Source organism: Carassius gibelio, chromosome B2 (genome assembly GCF_023724105.1).
Source record: "Carassius gibelio isolate Cgi1373 ecotype wild population from Czech Republic chromosome B2, carGib1.2-hapl.c, whole genome shotgun sequence".
Taxonomy (NCBI): domain Eukaryota; kingdom Metazoa; phylum Chordata; class Actinopteri; order Cypriniformes; family Cyprinidae; genus Carassius; species Carassius gibelio.
Window position 1 is genome coordinate 27,778,764 of NC_068397.1, and position 19,228 is coordinate 27,797,991.

The following is a 19,228-nucleotide window of genomic DNA, read 5'->3' on the forward strand; positions in this document are numbered from 1 at the left end:
GGAGCTATATAAAAAATAAATGTATTAAAAAATAAATAAAATGCATAAATGACTCACTGTTCTTTGATCTTCTCTGTGGCGGTTCGAGCGACATGGCGTGTGTCTGTTTGAGTTTTGCAGCCGTGCCACAGGTAGATGAGGGCTTTGTTGATGTTCAGAAGGACCATTGATGTGCGTGATCGCAGACTGCTGCAGTGACATGCCACCTCCAGCAGATGGCCCTCTACAGGAACCTCACCACGCACACAGTACAGACGCCATTCACCTGAAACACAGATTACAAACAGTCAAATATTAATACACTGGTATACAGCTTCGTGCACAGTACACTAATTTAATATATGTACTTAAAACTATCCGGATGACTAAATGTGTCAAACAATAATGTGTTACTATACTGTTCTCACATGCGCCCATTACACATAAATTATGTATTAAAAAAAAAAGTGTTAAATTATGTGTTTTTGTGTGTTAAATTTTTTTTTTTTAAACAATTTGTAAAAACATTTTAATGAATGATAATAGAGAAAAAAATGCTTCTGGGTCCCAAGTGACCTAAGGCAATGAAAGTTCAAATGCATTGTGGGACACAGTGTGTAACACTATGAGCTCTTGTTAAATTAGCAAATTTTGTCAAATGTTGATAATCTTATTACCAACATACTATGCACATATTATGAATAGTAGATTTAATGCATACTAAGCTTGCTTTCAAATATAGTAGGCAGTAACTTAATTTAAGAAAGTCATAATCTGATAACGTGCTTAACTTTGGAATCTAATAACATAATCCAGACTGCATACATCAGTTACTACCCATCACTGCTCCTAACAAACTTTTTAGATTGAACACTGACACGAAAAAGCAATCCTCTTACTCTGAATGTTCTCCTCTTCTTCTTCTCTCTTCCCAGAGTGCACAATCATCCCTCCATTGAAACACTGCAGGAAACAGGGCGGCTCCTTCCCCTGCTGGACCTGCATCTGAATATGAGTCACAGGAGCATTGAGTGAATGAGAGAAGCAGAAAGCAGTCAAGTGTGTTCAGAGCAGTATCCCATCCTACCTGTGCTCCTCTCTCTTCATCCAGTTCAACAGTCATGAGTGCAGACGTTCCTTTCTCACTGACCGTCGAGTTTCTGCCCTGCCAGAAGAAATAGCAGCACTTCTCTCTGCCGGGACCCGCACTGCGCACCTGATCCAGCTTCTGCCTGCTGCCCACTGACATGGACACACACATCCAATGACACTCTTAGAGGAGAGCACTGACAGATTTATACCAGCATATATAATCCACCCTCTCTTTATATTTCTGCAATGGAATTTTCCCACATAATGTCAGTCCTAACCATGTTCTAACTAAGTGTAAATTGTATTAACTCTCTGGTGTATATATACAATATATACTATACAATGGTACATGGACAGGCAAGTTCATTTGTCCCGGTGCCATTACTAACCTGCTGCGCTCACCATGTACTTCCATTTCACTACATAAGCGTCTCCCTCGTGAAACTGGCCGATGCTCTGCTTGGGCAGTCGGCTGTAGTCGAACTCTAGGATGTGCCAGACATCAACAGAAACCGTGCTGATCTCCAGAGAGCGCATGCAGTCATCCGAACCCTTCTCAACTGGACCATGTCCTCGACCCACATTCTGACCATCCAGAACTGTGCTGATGGGCGACTGCAGGACCGGCAGCATCAGAGAGGCGCTGTACGCCCGACACTCAGAACGAGAATCTGCACCCGGAGACTCCTGAGAAGGAAAGAAGAGAGGCTTAAAAATAGAATAAGAAAACCTGCGCTTAAAAAGAACACCAAAGGAACAGATGGGAATCAAGAATTGATTTTCTCACAAAATATGCACAGAATTAAATGCAAACTAAAATATTTAGAATAAAGTTGTAGCCTTGGTGAACAGAAATGACTCTGCATTTTTAAAAGTGTAGGTATTCAGTAACTTGCTCATAATTACAAACAATGATGAAGGGAAAACATTATCAGAACCAGTACATTGCTCCCAATTCACATCCCTAATAATAAAAAGGTGAAAGGATGTTTTTACTGATACGGTATACAGATACTGACACACACAGTGACCCACCTTCTGCTGGAAGGGGTGCTCGATGACATTTTTAGGTGACAGTCTAGAAGCATCTTTCCAGTCCAAGAACTTCTCTTTAAAAAGACATGTTTCATTGTGTTCGGTCAGTCTGCCAAATATGGCCCAGTCTGGGCGACCTTGACCTTTCCTAAAAAATAGCCACACACACAACTTTGCAATGAGGTTCTCAAAGTTAAGTGGATGATTAGAGTGTGTGAAACTTCTAATAATTTAAGTATTGTGCTCACCTCGGTATGAGCGTGTTGTGTCCTCCAGGGTCCAGAGGGTTGATATCACAGTTGGTATAATCAAACGTGCCGTTCCAAAGGTGCTTGGCCAGCTGAAACGCCACTTTCCTCTGAGCCAGCGTGACCTCTTTACCATGCCACACGTACACTTCACTACCGAAGTCAAACACTACAACCTAATGTGGAAAAGAGAGCCAAGAAAAACAGATATATTCACGATACGCAAAATATGCACAAATAAAAAGTATCTAAAACCTCAAAAAGTTAAAAAAATTACCTCTTTAGAGCCCAAAAGTGTACTACGAGGCACTTTTCCCCAGAAATCATCATCAGGAAGCAGTTTATCATCTACAAGACGGAAGATACAGTTTGTCTCCACAATGGCACTTTCATACATCTCATCCTCGTCTGGAGACCCGGCCGCTGTGATCATTATACACACACACAGAGAAAAATATTATTAATTTCAAGTAAGATAATAGCACATAAACGCTATCTATTTAAAGGTACATACAGTGGTAGTTGGCTGGTCCTCCCAGGATCTTCCAGAACTCAGCAGCTGCGGGGCTTTGTGCATTCACTCCTTCTTCGATCGTCTCTACCAGTGCAGCTCGACAACCAAGATCATGGTTCAGCTGGATGAAAGTGGCCAGTTCTGATGCCTGGATGTCAAATGGAACAACATAGCAATGAGGTACAAAGCTATATGATGATATGAAGACTGGCATGCATAAGAAGTCAGATGGTACCTTGGCTCTTTCAATGACATTTGCAAACTCTCCGATCCAAACAAAACAATGCTCCGGCGTGACCAGTAGAAAACAGTCACCGCTGTTCAGAGAGGACACTCTAGGCTCCACTAGTCTGGTCTGGACATGACGTCGACCTGGTGAACATTTATATACATAGTTTAACACACTCAACCACTAAAACACATACCATACCTGCTGCAGTAAAATATCACAATTTTACTATATCATAGTTTGGGCCTTCTGTGTGTATTACACTGTATTCCAGGCTTAATGCTAGTGAAGTAATTATTCTGTTTTCACAGAAAGCTGATCAGAACCCTTTTAATGTTTGAACTAATTAGGTTAGTTCCAGCTTAATGTGACAGAAAAACTTCCATGGATCACATCACATCATGTCTGATTTGGAGACAGTGTTAGAGTACTACAGACTGACCTTTGACCTGCATGAGCATGAGTTTTTTGAAGGGAGCTGCGCTGTTATTGGTCATCTGCTCCGAGACGCTGACACTGCGCAGACTCACACTGCTGTAGCTCTCTTTACTGGCCAAACCAGCCAGAGCTGCATCTGACAAACTGGAGCTCTTGCTCACTGGAAAACATGGTAAAAACAACATGACAACAGGAAGTTAAGTATATTTTAATCTTATTTTGTAAGCATAATTTTATTCATGTAAATGCACATTTTAAAGCAGAAACAATTTATGTCCTGCTTCCTGAACAGCAGTATTTAGAAATGATTTCCAACACACTTTTTTCCCTTTTGTTTTGTATAAAAAAAAGTTGACATCTCTAACTTTTTCCCTTTTCTTTCCTTCATTGTTTATGTTGTTCTCAGTGAAAATATATTTATGAAGCAATGTTATTTCAGTGTTATTTATATGCTACTGCTAAATTGACATTAGTACTATTACTATTTATATTAGAATTATGTATTATAGTACTTAATATTTTTAATAATTATATATTTTATTTATACATTTTATTATTTACATTTTAGTTTAAGCTATTAATTCTTCAACATTTGTCAGCTATCAAGGAAAAAAATTCTGACATTTTATTAGATGCTTTTACATCTAATATTTGTATATTATTTTTAACTATTTCAGTTGTGAGAACAGTGAACTGAAGCACATGTCTACTCACTTTTCTCCTGTTTAATTCTCTTGGTTTCTAGCTGACCGACGTTCAGTCTCTCCTCGATGTACTCCTGTCGGATGTCTTCTCTGGCAGCGAGAATCTTTAAGGGGTTCCTGGAGGCCTGGACATTACGGGAGGGACGAACGGCCCGCTTGTGCTGCACCATAGCTGATGTCAAGCTAGAAACCAAAGAGAGGCCAAAAGTCAGAGAAAGTGCAATGAGCAAGCTTTAAATTAATCTTAGAGCCAAACACTGCTTTTTCTATGATTTCTGGAAAACTACAATATGGCGTATAAAAAAAAACTGTATAAAATAAATACATAAATTATATATATATATATATATATATATACACACACAGTAACAGAAACTTAAAATCATACGTTGGAGTTTGTTTTCCGAAGATGGCATCAAAGTCCTCATCCAGATGCATCCTGCTGCGGGGAATATCTGTGACGTGGCGGTAAAATTTTGAAAAGATCTCATCATCCAGTCGCATCACTTCCTTCACGGCTTTCTCTGTCACCGTCAAAGTCGTCTCCTGCAAACCTGATACTGAGAGGAAGGAAGGGATTGAGATGACAGCGCAATGGAAAGAGATGGCAGTGGAAATGTTTCACACCACAGAAAGTCTTGGTTTAAATCAAAGCTTCATTATCAGGTCACTGTGACAGCAAATGAAAACGGATTCATTTTTCAAAGATTTTGAGAATAAAAAAAATGCAATTATAATTTCTACTTTTACCTCTACAGTGGGCTCATAGCATCATAAAAAAAGTGAAGAGATTTATTTGCATCAATCAACTCACCTTTACTGTTCAAACGCCCTAAAAACGTCTCCAGCTTTTCCAGCTTCTTATCAGATTCCATCTCTGCTCTGGCCTCGATTTCTGAAGCACATCAGGGTTTTGTCCCAGTTATTATGGTGCAACAACAAACTCTCTCAAACTTTGTGCCTTCCAAAGAAGAATATCTTTCATGAAGCGTGCATTTCTTGAACGTACCTTCCTGTGGCTTCGAGATAGCAGGCACACTGCTCTTCAGTTTAGCAGAGACCGGAGACAGAATAGGGCTGATCACTGCAGAGGAAGCAGCCAGACCTGTCAGATAAGAGACACAGAAAAATAAGAATGCTACCTATGTAATGCTAAAAAAAAAAACTAAATTAAATGTACATACAAATGGCATAAGTAACAAACATTTATAATTCGGTTTATTAAAAAATAAAGACTATTTTATATTTGTACAATGATTTACAGAATGGAACCAGTAAGATGTACTTCAGTGTAACAATAGTTTATTAACAAAGAATCCTGTAAGGCATATTTAGAACAAGAATCATCTTAGACTCTCTTTAAGGATCATGGTTCAGCACCCCAAAACTAATTAATTGTAATTTTAAATCTTTCTCTTTGCCACTATCCTTCAAACCACTTGGTTTTATCCATTTGTCAGCAGAATGCTTTTAATCATTTAAATATAATACAATTTAATATGATGCTTTTTCTTTTCTTTTAATAAGTACAGGATAGAGTATGCATGTTGTTTCATTTTTACATTACTCTCTGCTATGCTAAATGATGATGGAACAATATTTCACCCACATCTTTACTTGCATTTAATATGCTTTCTATGTAAAAAAATCACTTTTTTACATTTAATTTGATGCAGACTCCAAAATGGGCATCTTGTCATTTTTCATTTCAATTTAAATTAGTTTAAATTAAATTATTATTTTTTGAATTCTTCAATATGTATTTTTTTTTAGTGTTACTGTTTTGAGAGCATTTTTACAGGATTTTATTTTAGATTTGAAGCCAAAAAAGTATCTTAATCTCCGATTTGTCCAACTATTTTTTCTTAAACTAATAAAAATGTAACAAAAAGCTTTTACGCATTTAAGGATAATAACTCAGGATAATAATTAAGGATATGTAAGCATGCACATCCTAACCTTTTTTCACCATCCTGGCAGCTACAGTGTATTGGCTGGAGTCATTGGCCACGCCCCTCCCTGTACTCTGCCACGCCTCCTCTCGCGTAGAAATCATCTGCTTCCTTTCTTCAATTGACATCTGCCCCTCCCCCTCTTCAAGCTTCTGATCATGAGACAAAACAGACAAGATGGTTATAGATCATTCCAACATGTTTATAGGAAGGAAAGACCAACGACTTGGACGTAATGGACAGATAATTCACATGAGCAGGTCATCAGCAAACTCAAATTGTACAGCCCATGTCAAAAATGCTTTTAAAACATTAGAACAAGCATTCTCTTTGCTGTTCATAGAGTACTGAAATCTGACAGTTAACAGCAAGCGTAAAAAATGCAGTCATCCTTACTCAAAGTTCTCTGCATTTCCATCTAAATTAGATTTACGCATTTATGCCACCAACGCTCGTTTAATAAATGCATTTGCCATGAGTAAATCTACAGAAATTTGGCTGTGCTGCCTGGTTTTGTCAGAGAAATGTGTTTTCTACAATCATCCACAGTGAACTAAAGCATATATTATGCACACAGATAATAAAAGTCTATTATAAACTAAATCAAACCAGACAATTTTAACTTGGTGCATTAAAGCACAGATATTTTTTATGTATTTTAGACTCTCTTAAAGATTATATAACAAGGCATTTACTGTATATACTATAGTCCGAGTAGTTATCATATATACTTAAATACATGCACACATAAATATTCATGAAATAGATTTAAGCAACTCCTATCTCATCGGACAAAACCTAATGTTCAAAACATTCTAGACTGATACAGATTATCTGTTGACTGAACGATGGAACAAACATATGAGTAAATTAAGACCTTTCGTAGAGTTCTGTTAATAATGAAATGGTTCCAAAATGCACACGCTCCCTCTTACCTGGCCTTGTTGTTCTACATATTGGCATTTTGGGGTAGATGGGAGAGGAGGAGGAGAGTAGGTGGAAGAAAAGACAGGTTCCTACAAACAGGAGAAGCGGGAAACAGGAAGTAGATAGAAGAAAGTGGTGAATGAAAAAATGTGTGTAGATATGAATGGAAGAAGAGGAACAGAGGCCAGAGAATGAATGAGGGGAAAAGGCAAAAGAAAAATCTGGACCAGTGGTTCTCAACTGGTTTTACGTCAGGCAAGATTTTTTATATTCTGCATTGGATAACAAGTGACAACTAACACAGCACCAAACCTGGTTATTGTTCAAAAATGTAAGTGTAACAATATTATTATGAACTGCCAAGACATTAACATGATATAAGCTGACAGCATACTGTAAACTGACCTTTATGATTTCTATACATAAAGGGTTAATGTTCTTGGTTTCCGCTGACCATAATGATATCAGAAATAAACAGTCACCTATTTTTGAGATCTGACCCATCAGTTGAGAAGCACAGATCTGGTCCATCTAGAAAAGCAAGGTGCTTGATCGAAAATGTTAAGTGAACTTATTACAGCATGTTCTGAACATTCAACAACAGCACAGTTTTAGAGAAATGCAAATATTAACTTGCTATAGCCGCCTGTCTTGTGTGTTAACATTAATGCATTAGCTAACAAACTAATAATAAGCTAAGTATTTTTTAACAACACTTATTCTTTGTTAATGCTAGCTAATAAAAATACAATTATTAATGTTAGTTCACGTTAGTTGCGTAAATATATAATGTCAACTTAACTAAGTTTTAATGTGTGCAAATGTCAAAATTAACAAAAATGCTGAAGAAATGTTATGCTAAATGAAGCCTTATTGTAAAGTGTTACCAACAGAAACATGTCAAATATTTTTCATTGAGCTACAAAATTAGGTTAATTTAGAAGATAAGTCAAGCAGCTTTTTGCAATTTGCAGGCCGGCCAGTCATCTTGCAGCTAAAGCCAAACTAGTCTAAGACAAGACACTGATGCAGACGCTTACCCAGAGCTGCTCAGATGATGCAAACTCTCTGATAACAGTCTCGTCCTAAACACACAGGAAATTCATGTGTGCGCGTGTGTGTGAGAGGTACAAAGAGTTAAAACTGGAAAAATGCTACATGATATCCATTTGGTACGAAAGACCTGGTCTTCCAGTTTAAGATAAACTGAAAACCCTTCATTCCTTTAACCTTTGCACTTGCTGAATTGAGAGTAACAATAACTCAGGAACACACAAGGTTTCTATATAAAACTCAGTGAACACTGAAAATTACACAGCATCTGAAAAGATGAATAGCACGCTGTGAAATGACTCAGACTGTGTAAAGTAAGCGTTTCAGTTCTAGGCAGTCAATTCACAGCTTTGCCTACAGGAGTAAATGAAGGTGTTACTATTCACAAATTAGTATAACACATCTGATTCAAGCTTTTGATTGGGTATACTTTAACAAAAAAGAAAATTCCCATCATTTACTCACCTTAAGCATTGTATTTTCCTCCAAGGAACACAAAAAATGACTTTTAAAAGAATATCTAAGAATATACATTTCAAGTCCTAATGGCACCATTAGAGATGTTGTATTCACATGTCATTCTTACATTAACGTCTATACAGTGTAAGGAATTGAATGAAACATTTATGGGCTTTTTTTTATTTCACAGCTTTATAGCACCAGTCATAATGCAAATGTCATCAGAGACTTAAAGTATTTGAGTAATAGTTCACTACTATTTATTAGTATTTATTAGTTACTATTTACTATGTATTATTTTGGAGAATTTGTCCTTTACAACAGTACTGTTAAAACTGAATATTTTTACTCTTATACAGTTTCATGCAGACTTAAAATTACAAAATACATTTCTTGTAAGCATGAATGAAGACTTGTGACATAACTTTACATTTACTTGTATATATCCTTTTATATTTTCTTTTATTAAAATAAATATATTTTTCCCCACTGTCAAAGAGAAACCAAACAAGAAAACAAACAGTGATTTCTGACGGGTTTCTTTAAATAAAAACTGCATTAAAAAATACTAAAAGGGAAAATCCACATAGTTCTTAGCTTTTCTAAAAAAAAAAAAATTTTTTTTTTAAACTGACTACAGTATGTACATTTTTATTGTGTAACATTTTTGACAGTATTTGTACTTGAACCTAGGTACATTGTACACCCTTGAATATAAATATATGAAATACAATGACAATGTGAAAACTGCAGTTAAAGTATTTCATATGAATGTAAAAAGTGAATTTATGGTAAGAGCATTACAACTCTATATTAGTGACTATTTATAGACATCCCACTGGTTATTACTTGCACCCAGACATGTAAAAACTTGTATAATATTGTGTAGCTGGTGGTGACACATTAGACACGACTTCTGGGGAATTTCATGGCCTAGTGGTTAGACAGTTTGACTCCTTAGCCTAGGGTTGTGGATTCGAGTCTCGGGCCAGCAATATCACGACTTAAGTGCCCTTGAGCAAGACATTGAACCCCCAACTGCTCCCCGGGCACCGCAGCAAAAATGGCTGCCCACTACTCCGGGTGTGTGCTCACAGTGTGTGTGTACGTCACTTCACTTTAAGCCTTTGTATATAATGCATTATAAAAGAAATGCATTTATTTTGTGTTGTATCCCCTGTGATGCATTTCCAGATTTAGTTTTGCGAGGCTACAGATACTTACCTTTTTCTTAAAGCCTTGCTCCTCCATTATTTGACTACTCTTCTCGCTTACGGACACCACTTCCTGTTTAACTTCTTGTTTCTTGTTGATCCTGTTTTTCCAATCTTCCTCTCCACTCTTCTTCAACATGGCTAATCTGAGAAATGGAATAATCAAACGCTTCACTCCATTTTGAACAGACTTTTACACTGTAGATGTGAAACTCATGCAGATAACGGAGTAATATTATATAAAATGAAAAATGACAACAGTAAAGTGTTTGTTGTACAAGACCCTTTCAGAAATCCCACCAAATACTACAGCATACAAATCTCACCACAATTCAGCTTTCTCATGTGACTTTGTCATGGTTTGTTGTCTCTATCTCTCTGTCTGCACTCATTTTATCCTGCCCTGCGGGAAAGACTGGGAGATCTAAAATAGTGCTGTCCGCATTATCAGCGCTCACCGAGAGCAGATATGACCCAATTTCATTTATTAGACAAGACAGAAGGAGAACAGCTCCAGTCAACCTGCAACATCTTAAGCCATCAGCCATAGACTGCAATATGACACTGCAGTGTTTTTAACATGCTGTTTAGCTGTAATACCTTCCCTCCTGAAACCCGAGAGATTGCCTGTTGTGCATTTTATAATTTTTCTTGCTATTTGGGATATGTAGGACCTAATAAGTATAATACCTAAAATTTGTTTTTGTACAGGAAGTAGTTTTCCCAGAAAAAAGACGTCCTCATGTGAGGACAATGGGTCTATCATGATGTGAAATGCTGCAAAGCAGTTTCATTCACTTTGCAAGCACAGATGCACATTGCATGTAATGCATCGCACACAGGATTTCCCAGTGCAGCCTTGTGCTCTGCATTCATGCATTTCATTTATAAAGTTATGTTATGTCCTCGGCAGAGGACATCGGGACTCAATTTCTAAAAAAAAAAATGAAAAGACATGAATGAAAATGCATAGGCAAAAACAATAGATTTTTTTAAATCACCAATAAATTTTTAATGTTCAAGATTTTTTTTTTTTTTTTACCAAACTTTGTATAAAGATGATTCTCAACTATGGTATAACAGAATAATTCAGTATAACATTTTTCTTTCTGCAAAATGTGTGTAAAATTACCATTAATGGGTTTTCTAATTATATACAATGTATCTATAAACTAAATCTAATTTGCATATAAATGTGTTTTTGGGGCAACATGTAATGAAAAAAGAAGTGTAATAATGTGAGTAATAATTGTCAAGATTTTCATAATAATATATAATATTTCATAGAATATTGAAATATAATTTCTTTCTCTATTCATTTGTTATGTCTCCAAAAATGCGTCATAAGCATGCGTTTAGTCCCGGTGTCCTCATCTGAGGACATGTATGAAATCAATGTCCTGTTTAGTAACAGAAAGTCATATTTTGATTTGAAACCCCATAACATATTTCTGAGATGTTGATTTATGACACAGAATTTAAAAATTAGACAGATTTAAATGATAACTACAATATATTATAGAAATATTATCATATTTCTATAAGAGTGTCACTAAATTAATTTCAGACATTTTGATGACCAAGGAGAGGGAGTGGTCATGTGAAACATCCAATCATTTGGTATCTCTGAAAAGCCCTGAATGTGCTCTGTACAGGACATCCAGATCTAAAACTGTGGCATGAACAGACTCAGAGAAATTCACAAAAATATAATGTCCTCATATGAGGCCACAGGGTCTCAAGAGGTTAAACACATACACATCTAGATTTCTAGCTTAAAAAAAAAATATTTTGAACTTTCGATTCAAAGTGTCACACAAAATGTATCCAACATTTTGTTCTCACAAAAATATTAAGCAGCAGAACTGTTTTCAACATTGATAGTAATGGGAAATTGTTCTTGAGAAGCAAATCAGCATATTAAAATGATTTCTGAAGGATAATGTGACACTGAAGACTGGAGTAAAATTCAGCTTTGCATCTCAGGAATAAATTGTATTTTAAAATATATTTACATCGAAAACAGACAATTTAAATTGTAACAATATTTCACAATATTACTGTTTGTTTTTACAGTGTTTTGATCAAACAAATGCAGCCTTGAAACAGCTTTCAAAACATTTAGAAATCATATTGACCCCAAATGTGTGGATGATTGTGTATTTATTTATATTTTTTCATTTCATTTCTTAAAATGAAATGTTAGAAACAAAATAGTATGTTACTTTGTAGCCAGAGACAAGCTTGTTAGAGCAAATAAAAATGCATAGACTATTGTTGAGCCCTGGACAATCATTTTGAAAGGTTTACTGCTTAATTAAAAAAAAAATTATATAGTGAAAAATATGATTTTTACTTCCAAAATTTGACTCCTAAGCTAATATGCCATATTTTGTGTGAATTACTATAAATGGGATACTATGGATACTGTATGTAATGTATGCTGACTTACAACGTGAAGTTACCAGCACACACCTCTCTTTGATTGACATAGATGTCATGGCCTCTGGATCTTCGTGGATCTCTGGCTTTTGGTCTTTGGAGACGACGAGTCCAGACAGGCCGTATTTTCCCAGGGTCTCTTCTTGGAGCTGGGTTGGAGGGGGTATGAAGCACTGGGGTTTTGGTTGGGTTTGAGGGGGTATCTTGGGTTGAGGGGGTATGTAGGCATGTGACTGAGGTAGAAGGAAAGATTGCGGTTTGGGCTGCGTCTGCGGCGGGACTCTGGGTTGCACCTGCCGCTGGGGTTCAGGGAACAGCTGGGTTTGCCATGGAGGGCCCTGAGAGTCAATGTGGATGTGAACCTGAGAGTCAGAAGTAGGGTGTGTTTGTGGTTTGGCCGGTGTCTGTGGTGGTGTCAGCGGGCTGTAGGGTTGTGTTTGAGGTCTAGAGTGGGGTGGGGTGTAGATTTGAGGGTGCGGAGGCGTGTAAGACTGGGTTTGCTGGAGGTAAGTGAGAGCGTTTGAGGTGTGTGAAGAACTTCTGGAGATGACTGCAGATGTGCTCACTGTCTTCAGGGGATTTCTGGGATCAGAGACATCTGGAGAAACACATTGAGATCCAGCATGAGAGCAAGTTCATATACAAAGAGACTTACAGGGTAAATCGCTCAAAAGCTGTCAGAAACATGTCAATTTCTGAAAAAAATATGTGCTTGTATTGTGACATTAATCATTTTATGAATTTCAACTGAACACCCACTAAATCTCCATTAATGGAATGCAAAAATGTAGAGTTATGGAATTATGAGCTGGACTTAAAACAGACCAGATTCATGACACCCTATAACCAGAGGCATTACATCAGTACTTATTAAATCAGATGCAATCAAAAACAGCTCAACGCTAATATACCATTCAAATCTTTACGTCAATCCCTCCAGTTAATAAGACAAATACTGTGTAGCCACAGCTATTCAATGCAATGGATAAAGGGAAAAAAATCATTACACATCTGCTTACACACACACACACACACACACATTGTCGTGTTCATCACAGAGCACAATCAATATCTGACACACAACAGACAGCTGCCTAAAGCACCAATGCCGCACAAAACACACACATGCTCACTGTTAAAAACACCCTTTATCCTGCGAAAGCCAATGTCGCATTCTGCTATCATGACTGTCCTTTAACATGTACCTTATAACCCGCTGTGTTTTTTTCCTGTAGGCTGACAGCATGTCTATCAGTTTGCACTGAGACACTCTTACCATCTTACCGCTCCAGCCTTTCATTCATTTCCCTCTTTACTACAAAACAATTCACACACACACGCCTATTTCTTCCAGGCAAATGGATAGTAACAGCTTTGGCGGGGAGCGCAAACAAAAGCCACGGAGCCACTTCTGCCCGATTCATTTCAGCATCATTAGTTTAGCGTGACAGACAAAGAGAGCCGCATGCTTGATGTATGATAAATTATGCTAATCACATTCGACTCGAGCAGCATGTAGGCTGGAGGCCGGTTAACCCAGTTAGCCCAATCAGTGCAGCATGTGTGTGACCGTGTGCACACAGACAATAGACAGCTGGTTTGCACATCATTTAAACCTCGTCTTTTTCGTTCTATCCTTACCTGAGACGATGGCTCTGGTACCGCTTCCATTTGCTGTCTGATGGGCGTGTGGCGAGAGGTAGCCTCCCTGCGAGACGGGTGTACCCTCTTTCTCCCTCTCCCGTGGGCCACTCAGTTCTGCATCTCCCCTGCCATGCGGGGGAGTGTGTCTGAGCGCATGTGTGTGCGGAGGAGAAGTCACACTGGGGGGCACTATGTCTCTCTCCTCTCTGCTTAAATACCCTAGTCTTCCCCTCTGCCCACTCTCGTCAGCCACACCCTTGCTGTAAGCCGATTGGCCGGGCAGCTCTGCGGGGGGCGGGGACTGAACATCAGGTGTGGGTCTTTCCCCACTCTCTGTAAGACTGAAGTATCGAACTCCTCTTTCATAGGGAGGAAGCTGAGCGGAGACCGCCTGATTGGGTGAGGCCTGAGTGGTGGGTGGAGCTGCAGAGATCCCCATGCGAACATCTGCGGTCATTGATGGGGAAGCACTTATCACCGTGGCAACAGAGGCCTGGGTGGTGACCGCGGTAACAGAGCGGACAAGTGATGCAGAGAGAGGCTCCAACTTCACGTTCCCATTTTGCAGCTGGAGACAGAAAGAAAAATTTTATTTTCAGACAGTGTTCACATTTACAGAGCCCAGATAGGTCAGAGGTCATATGCAGGATGCATGATTCAGAGGAAGCTTACAGAGTTTGGATGTGCTTTGCATACCAACAACCTCATTGGTAAACTTCTCAGACATGCAACAAACCTGATTTTTTTACACCACTAATCATCATCATAAAGGGAGAAAAATTGTCTCAAAGCAAGCACAGAATAGCCTATTTAAAGGAATAGTTCATCAAGAAAATTATGTTTGGTCATCATTTCTTTCCAAAACTCAAAAAAAAAAAAAAAAAAAAAGAATAATCATTTTTTTTTCTTCTGTAGATTATAAAAGGAGTTATTGTGCAAAATGTCCTGGCTGCTCTTTCACCCCCATGAATATAAGTGAATGGGACTTTTGAGAGTCAGAAAACCCCCATAAAAGTTGTGAAAATATACTTTAATAACTGCATTTCTATTGAAACTTTTAAGTTGTATATTTAAATTGATCTATAATTACACACATTTGTAATGAAGTTGCAATTTAGAACATTTAATGAACAAATTTGAACTTAAATTTAACATCAAATAACATTACAGGTCAAATTATAGTCAAGTTATAGTTTTTTTTTTTTCAATAATATTATCTACAAGTAGTTTTCATAAATATATTTTAAATATTTTAAGTACAATACAGTTAATTGTTCTCTTTTTGCTATATTCCATATCATCTGAAGCCATAAGGTCTTGTGTGAGGTAAAGACTACATTTTGGAGCCTTAAAGCCCTTGTTTTCCATATGCTTTTGCTGTGCAAAGAAAAATCAGCGTAAATCATCTCATTCATTAAAAAAAAGTTTGAAAAAATAAATGGCAATTTTAATTTTTAGGGTAAACCTTTAATAATTTAAAACCGGCACAGTAAAATGCAGTAACCCAGATAAGAAATAAAACAGGTCAGTCTCTTAAAACACATTAATGAATCCATTATAATACAACTCAGCAGTAGCAAATATCCAGTTGGAAATGCAACATTGTTGGGGCCTCAGCAATCAACCAATCAGCAGCTGTTGCCAAGGCAAAGCTCTCACGGACCAGCCAATCAAAAGCCTCAGTCCAGAGTGTCTTACTTGCTCGCTCTGACGGGGACCAGCAGAATCATTAGTCACAGCGGGTTGATCTGTGAGACCAGACGGGTCTACACCTTTTGCATGTTCCTGTGAATAGCACAATGTCTCTGGAATCAACTACAACTTCTAAATGACCTCTCTTTAATAAAGTCTACCTAACGTAAAGAGCACATTTTCTAGACTGCTAGTGACAGCAAACTTAAACGTAAAGATTATAATAGTCTCTAAATACAATGAACTAGCACACAGGTAAAAAGAGGGAGGCCTCACCTGATCAACCTCATCCTGGGTGATAGGTTGAGTCTGAAAGCGGGTGTTGGCTCTCCGCTGGCGTGTGTCAGGACGGGTTCCGTTTGCTGATTGGCCAGAGGGTTGTGACAAGCGACTGAATAATGCCATCTTCTCAGTAAGGCTTAGTGTTGATAAGTCTGGCTCCTCGGGACCCAAATCCTCTTCTCCCGGAACGGACTCCTTCGAAACCTCTTCTTTCTCCTGATTCGATCCATGTGCTGATGATGCCTGCAGACTGACAGGAGAATTACAGGTTGTTATACTATAATAAAGTATTCCAGTGAGTAGGTAATCCAGTTTATTCATTTGTTTATATAAGTCTGTCTCTTTGAGATCTCATATTATGGTCAAATTGAGCACTTAGATGAGATGACATCAACAGACTTTTCAGTCTGCAGCTTCAATCAGATAATTTCACCCTAATAAACACACAAACAGAGTTCACCTCACTGCCTGGTCAATATTCCAGTCCACATTCTCAGTTAAAACTCAAATACATTGGTGTTGTGTTTTTATACTTGTAATTTAATTTCATTGATTTTCTTTCTCTTTGCCTCTCGAATTTAAGTAAATCTCTCACCATCTGTCAATCTCATAAAACCGTTGACAGACGGGTGACACCTTTGACATTTCAAAGCGCATCGAGAACGCCAAATGTGTTTTGCTACTTACCATGTGACTCTTTACAGCTAATCTGAGTGACCATGCGCTAATGTAGACACCCAAAACATCTGCACATGCTAACACACCTTAAAATACTCTTACTTTTTCATACACAGACACTTGCTCACATTACAAAATCAAGGAACTGCATAACCCCATGCCAGACATTGAGTTTTCAGACTCCCAACAACAATTTACAACAGAACGTACAATCCAGCAGCAGATGGCGCACTGGCACAAACATTCCCACAGAGACTTGCAACATTTAGAGAACGGATTCATCTAATGCACCAGTCAGTGATTGGATTTGTCTCCTAACTATATTCTGAATTCTCTATTAATATGCAGTCATGCTGTCAAAGAACACACTATCCTGTTTCCATAAAAAGTCCAAGTCAAGCAAAGAACAAATTAAGAAACAGCATGCAGACCCAGACGACAAGGCCTATATTCTCATATATACACAAAATAAAATAAAGCATTCAAATGATACCTGAAACTAGTCATGGACGTGCTGACTACAGCAGGACTGGGGATTCTGGGAGCAGTGGTTTGAATAGTGATGACTTGGGATGAGGGAGCGGGGGAACTTATAGGAGGACAAAAACGAAAAGTAATGTAGAGTGGAGTAAACAAGATTCAGTGCAAAAGTAGGGGCGTATAAGCAATTATAAAATCATCATGGTCAATGTAAAACAATTCAGCATCAAACAAGTGATTATGGGAATGTGAGTAGACAATGATGGGTTTATCCCTTAAGGCAGTGGTTTTCAACCTGTGGTCCGCGGCCCCCTAGTGGGCCGCGGTGGTATTGCAGGTGGGCCGCCAATTATTTTCTGTTCATTTGCAGTCCATTCTAGGGCTGTGCGATTAACAGAAAACGTCCTAAAATCACGATTTGAGCGTGCGCGATTTCTAAATCGCTTTATAGCACAGTTTTCCGTGGCCCTGACCTCCCGTAGTATGCTATCTGATCCAATCAGAATGCATTGTGCCTAGCGCGAGAACAGAGACTGGGCATATGCCTAACTCCAGGTTCACACACTGTCTGTGATGCGCCTTTTTTCTGAGCCAATGTTGACGGATCAGAGCGTTCTCACTGCAGTAAAAGGCTAGAAATAAAAATGTGCGAAAATAATTCATGTCTAACACATGAGCATAGAGTGAATTTGTTAGTGAACAGGATGCAGTTTAAGTGAGAGGAGACACGTTTTAAGTGTGTACACTCTCTCCTCGCAAAGCAGCGTGTTTCTGAGCAAGCACAACTGGTTTTGTGACAGAGCAAAGGAAATCTGCTGCGAACAGAGAGATTCGCACTCGTGCAATATTTTAATGTGCTTTCGCATTATATTTATGCGCTCTCACTGCTGACCGCATACACATACTGTATACACACTGCAAACACCTGAGGCACCGCTACAATTAATGAGCTCTATGAAGAATGCATGGCAAAAAAGAAAAAAATGTCCCTGTATACAGGATTTTTTTTTTTTTTTGCCACAAGTCTATACATTTTTTTACATCTTCACTATAGTGATAATTTTGACTTATGTCTGTTCTAGAGATGTTACAACTTTTGTAAAAACTTTTGATAAAGCTCTGATTGGTTTTCTTTTGGAAATATGTTTAAAATTAATCCTGAATGCATTTATGACTGTAAAAGCATATCGGTGTGTGTCACAATTGCAAAATTGATCAAAAAAATTGGGATAGTTTTTTTTTTTTTTTTTGTCCATGTTTATTCAATAAATACAGTTTAAAATCTAGCTTCTGAGTACTAAGTTATTAACCCAACAATAGCGGGGTCAGTTAATTTTTTTGAAGTGGGCCGCGCAAACATATGTGTTTGGTTGTGTGGGCCGCGAGTTGAAAAAGGTTGGGAACCACTGCCTTAAGGAATAGTTCTGTCAATTCTGCTGCATTTTTTTTTTTTACAAACATCCAAAATTCCTGATGACCACAAGGACTAAAAACAAAAATTCTGCCAAAGTAGACCATCTGAGCTCTGTGAATTCATACAAAATAGAATAAAAACTTCAAGTCATTATTTGTTAATAATTCTTGTTTCATCAGAATTATCTTTGTGTTCCAGAGAAAATACAAAAACATGAAGGTATGTCCACAGAATTTGTAATTTCTTTAATGATATGAGAGCTAGGTCCTTTACATAACCAAAAGCAGAAAAGGCTTACGTAGCGGCAATGACAACTTCCTCTGTCGTGACCGGCTGTGTCCGTGAACGATCCTGCACTCGTCTGAGTCTCCGCTCAACCGCAGCATTGCGTGATCGAGGTTTGGGGACACCTCCATCTGAAGTCTTCTCCAGCTCCTGCAAGACCAGAGGTAAAAAAAAAAAAGGTTGGTTATTATCCAAATGTATTGACACTTTTGTGCTATACATATTCTGTACATATGTTTTAGTAATCATTAGTTTTATATGATTTCATATAACAAGTTCTGTATACTACAGAGATTTGATACCCTGAAAAGAGACCTCTTGGCTGCCACACTCATTTTTGCTCGTTCATCCATTTTTTCTTCATCCACTAGACAAAAGAATAGATTTAAACTTAGGTTACTGAATATACACGGTTTATAGAATGTTTTTTTTTTTTTTTAATGACTATGGCCAAATCACAGCTGCTG

General features: G+C 37.9%; 1 protein-coding gene across 6 annotated transcripts in view; it reads right to left on the reverse strand.

Moving 5' to 3' along the window:
• svilb (supervillin b) overlaps positions 1 to 19,228 on the reverse strand; it is a 50,077-nt gene that overhangs the window by 5,526 nt on the left and 25,323 nt on the right. For 4 of the 6 annotated variants that reach the window (XM_052548192.1, XM_052548189.1, XM_052548186.1 and 1 more), the window contains 25 exons: positions 19,064 to 19,128; positions 18,775 to 18,911; positions 17,076 to 17,171; positions 15,899 to 16,154; positions 15,629 to 15,715; positions 13,928 to 14,498; positions 12,320 to 12,884; positions 9,855 to 9,990; positions 8,159 to 8,203; positions 7,127 to 7,207; positions 6,199 to 6,343; positions 5,249 to 5,344; positions 5,054 to 5,134; positions 4,628 to 4,799; positions 4,250 to 4,422; positions 3,540 to 3,695; positions 3,104 to 3,240; positions 2,869 to 3,016; positions 2,632 to 2,777; positions 2,355 to 2,530; positions 2,107 to 2,254; positions 1,461 to 1,758; positions 1,067 to 1,221; positions 879 to 984; positions 58 to 265 (listed from right to left, as the gene is read on the reverse strand). In XM_052548192.1, the coding sequence (XP_052404152.1) occupies positions 58 to 265; positions 879 to 984; positions 1,067 to 1,221; positions 1,461 to 1,758; positions 2,107 to 2,254; positions 2,355 to 2,530; positions 2,632 to 2,777; positions 2,869 to 3,016; positions 3,104 to 3,240; positions 3,540 to 3,695; positions 4,250 to 4,422; positions 4,628 to 4,799; positions 5,054 to 5,134; positions 5,249 to 5,344; positions 6,199 to 6,343; positions 7,127 to 7,207; positions 8,159 to 8,203; positions 9,855 to 9,990; positions 12,320 to 12,884; positions 13,928 to 14,498; positions 15,629 to 15,715; positions 15,899 to 16,154; positions 17,076 to 17,171; positions 18,775 to 18,911; positions 19,064 to 19,128 (4,384 nt within the window). The remainder of the gene's footprint in view (positions 1 to 57; positions 266 to 878; positions 985 to 1,066; positions 1,222 to 1,460; positions 1,759 to 2,106; positions 2,255 to 2,354; positions 2,531 to 2,631; positions 2,778 to 2,868; positions 3,017 to 3,103; positions 3,241 to 3,539; positions 3,696 to 4,249; positions 4,423 to 4,627; positions 4,800 to 5,053; positions 5,135 to 5,248; positions 5,345 to 6,198; positions 6,344 to 7,126; positions 7,208 to 8,158; positions 8,204 to 9,854; positions 9,991 to 12,319; positions 12,885 to 13,927; positions 14,499 to 15,628; positions 15,716 to 15,898; positions 16,155 to 17,075; positions 17,172 to 18,774; positions 18,912 to 19,063; positions 19,129 to 19,228) is intronic. The other 2 variants (XM_052548191.1, XM_052548190.1) reach the window with 2 other exon arrangements.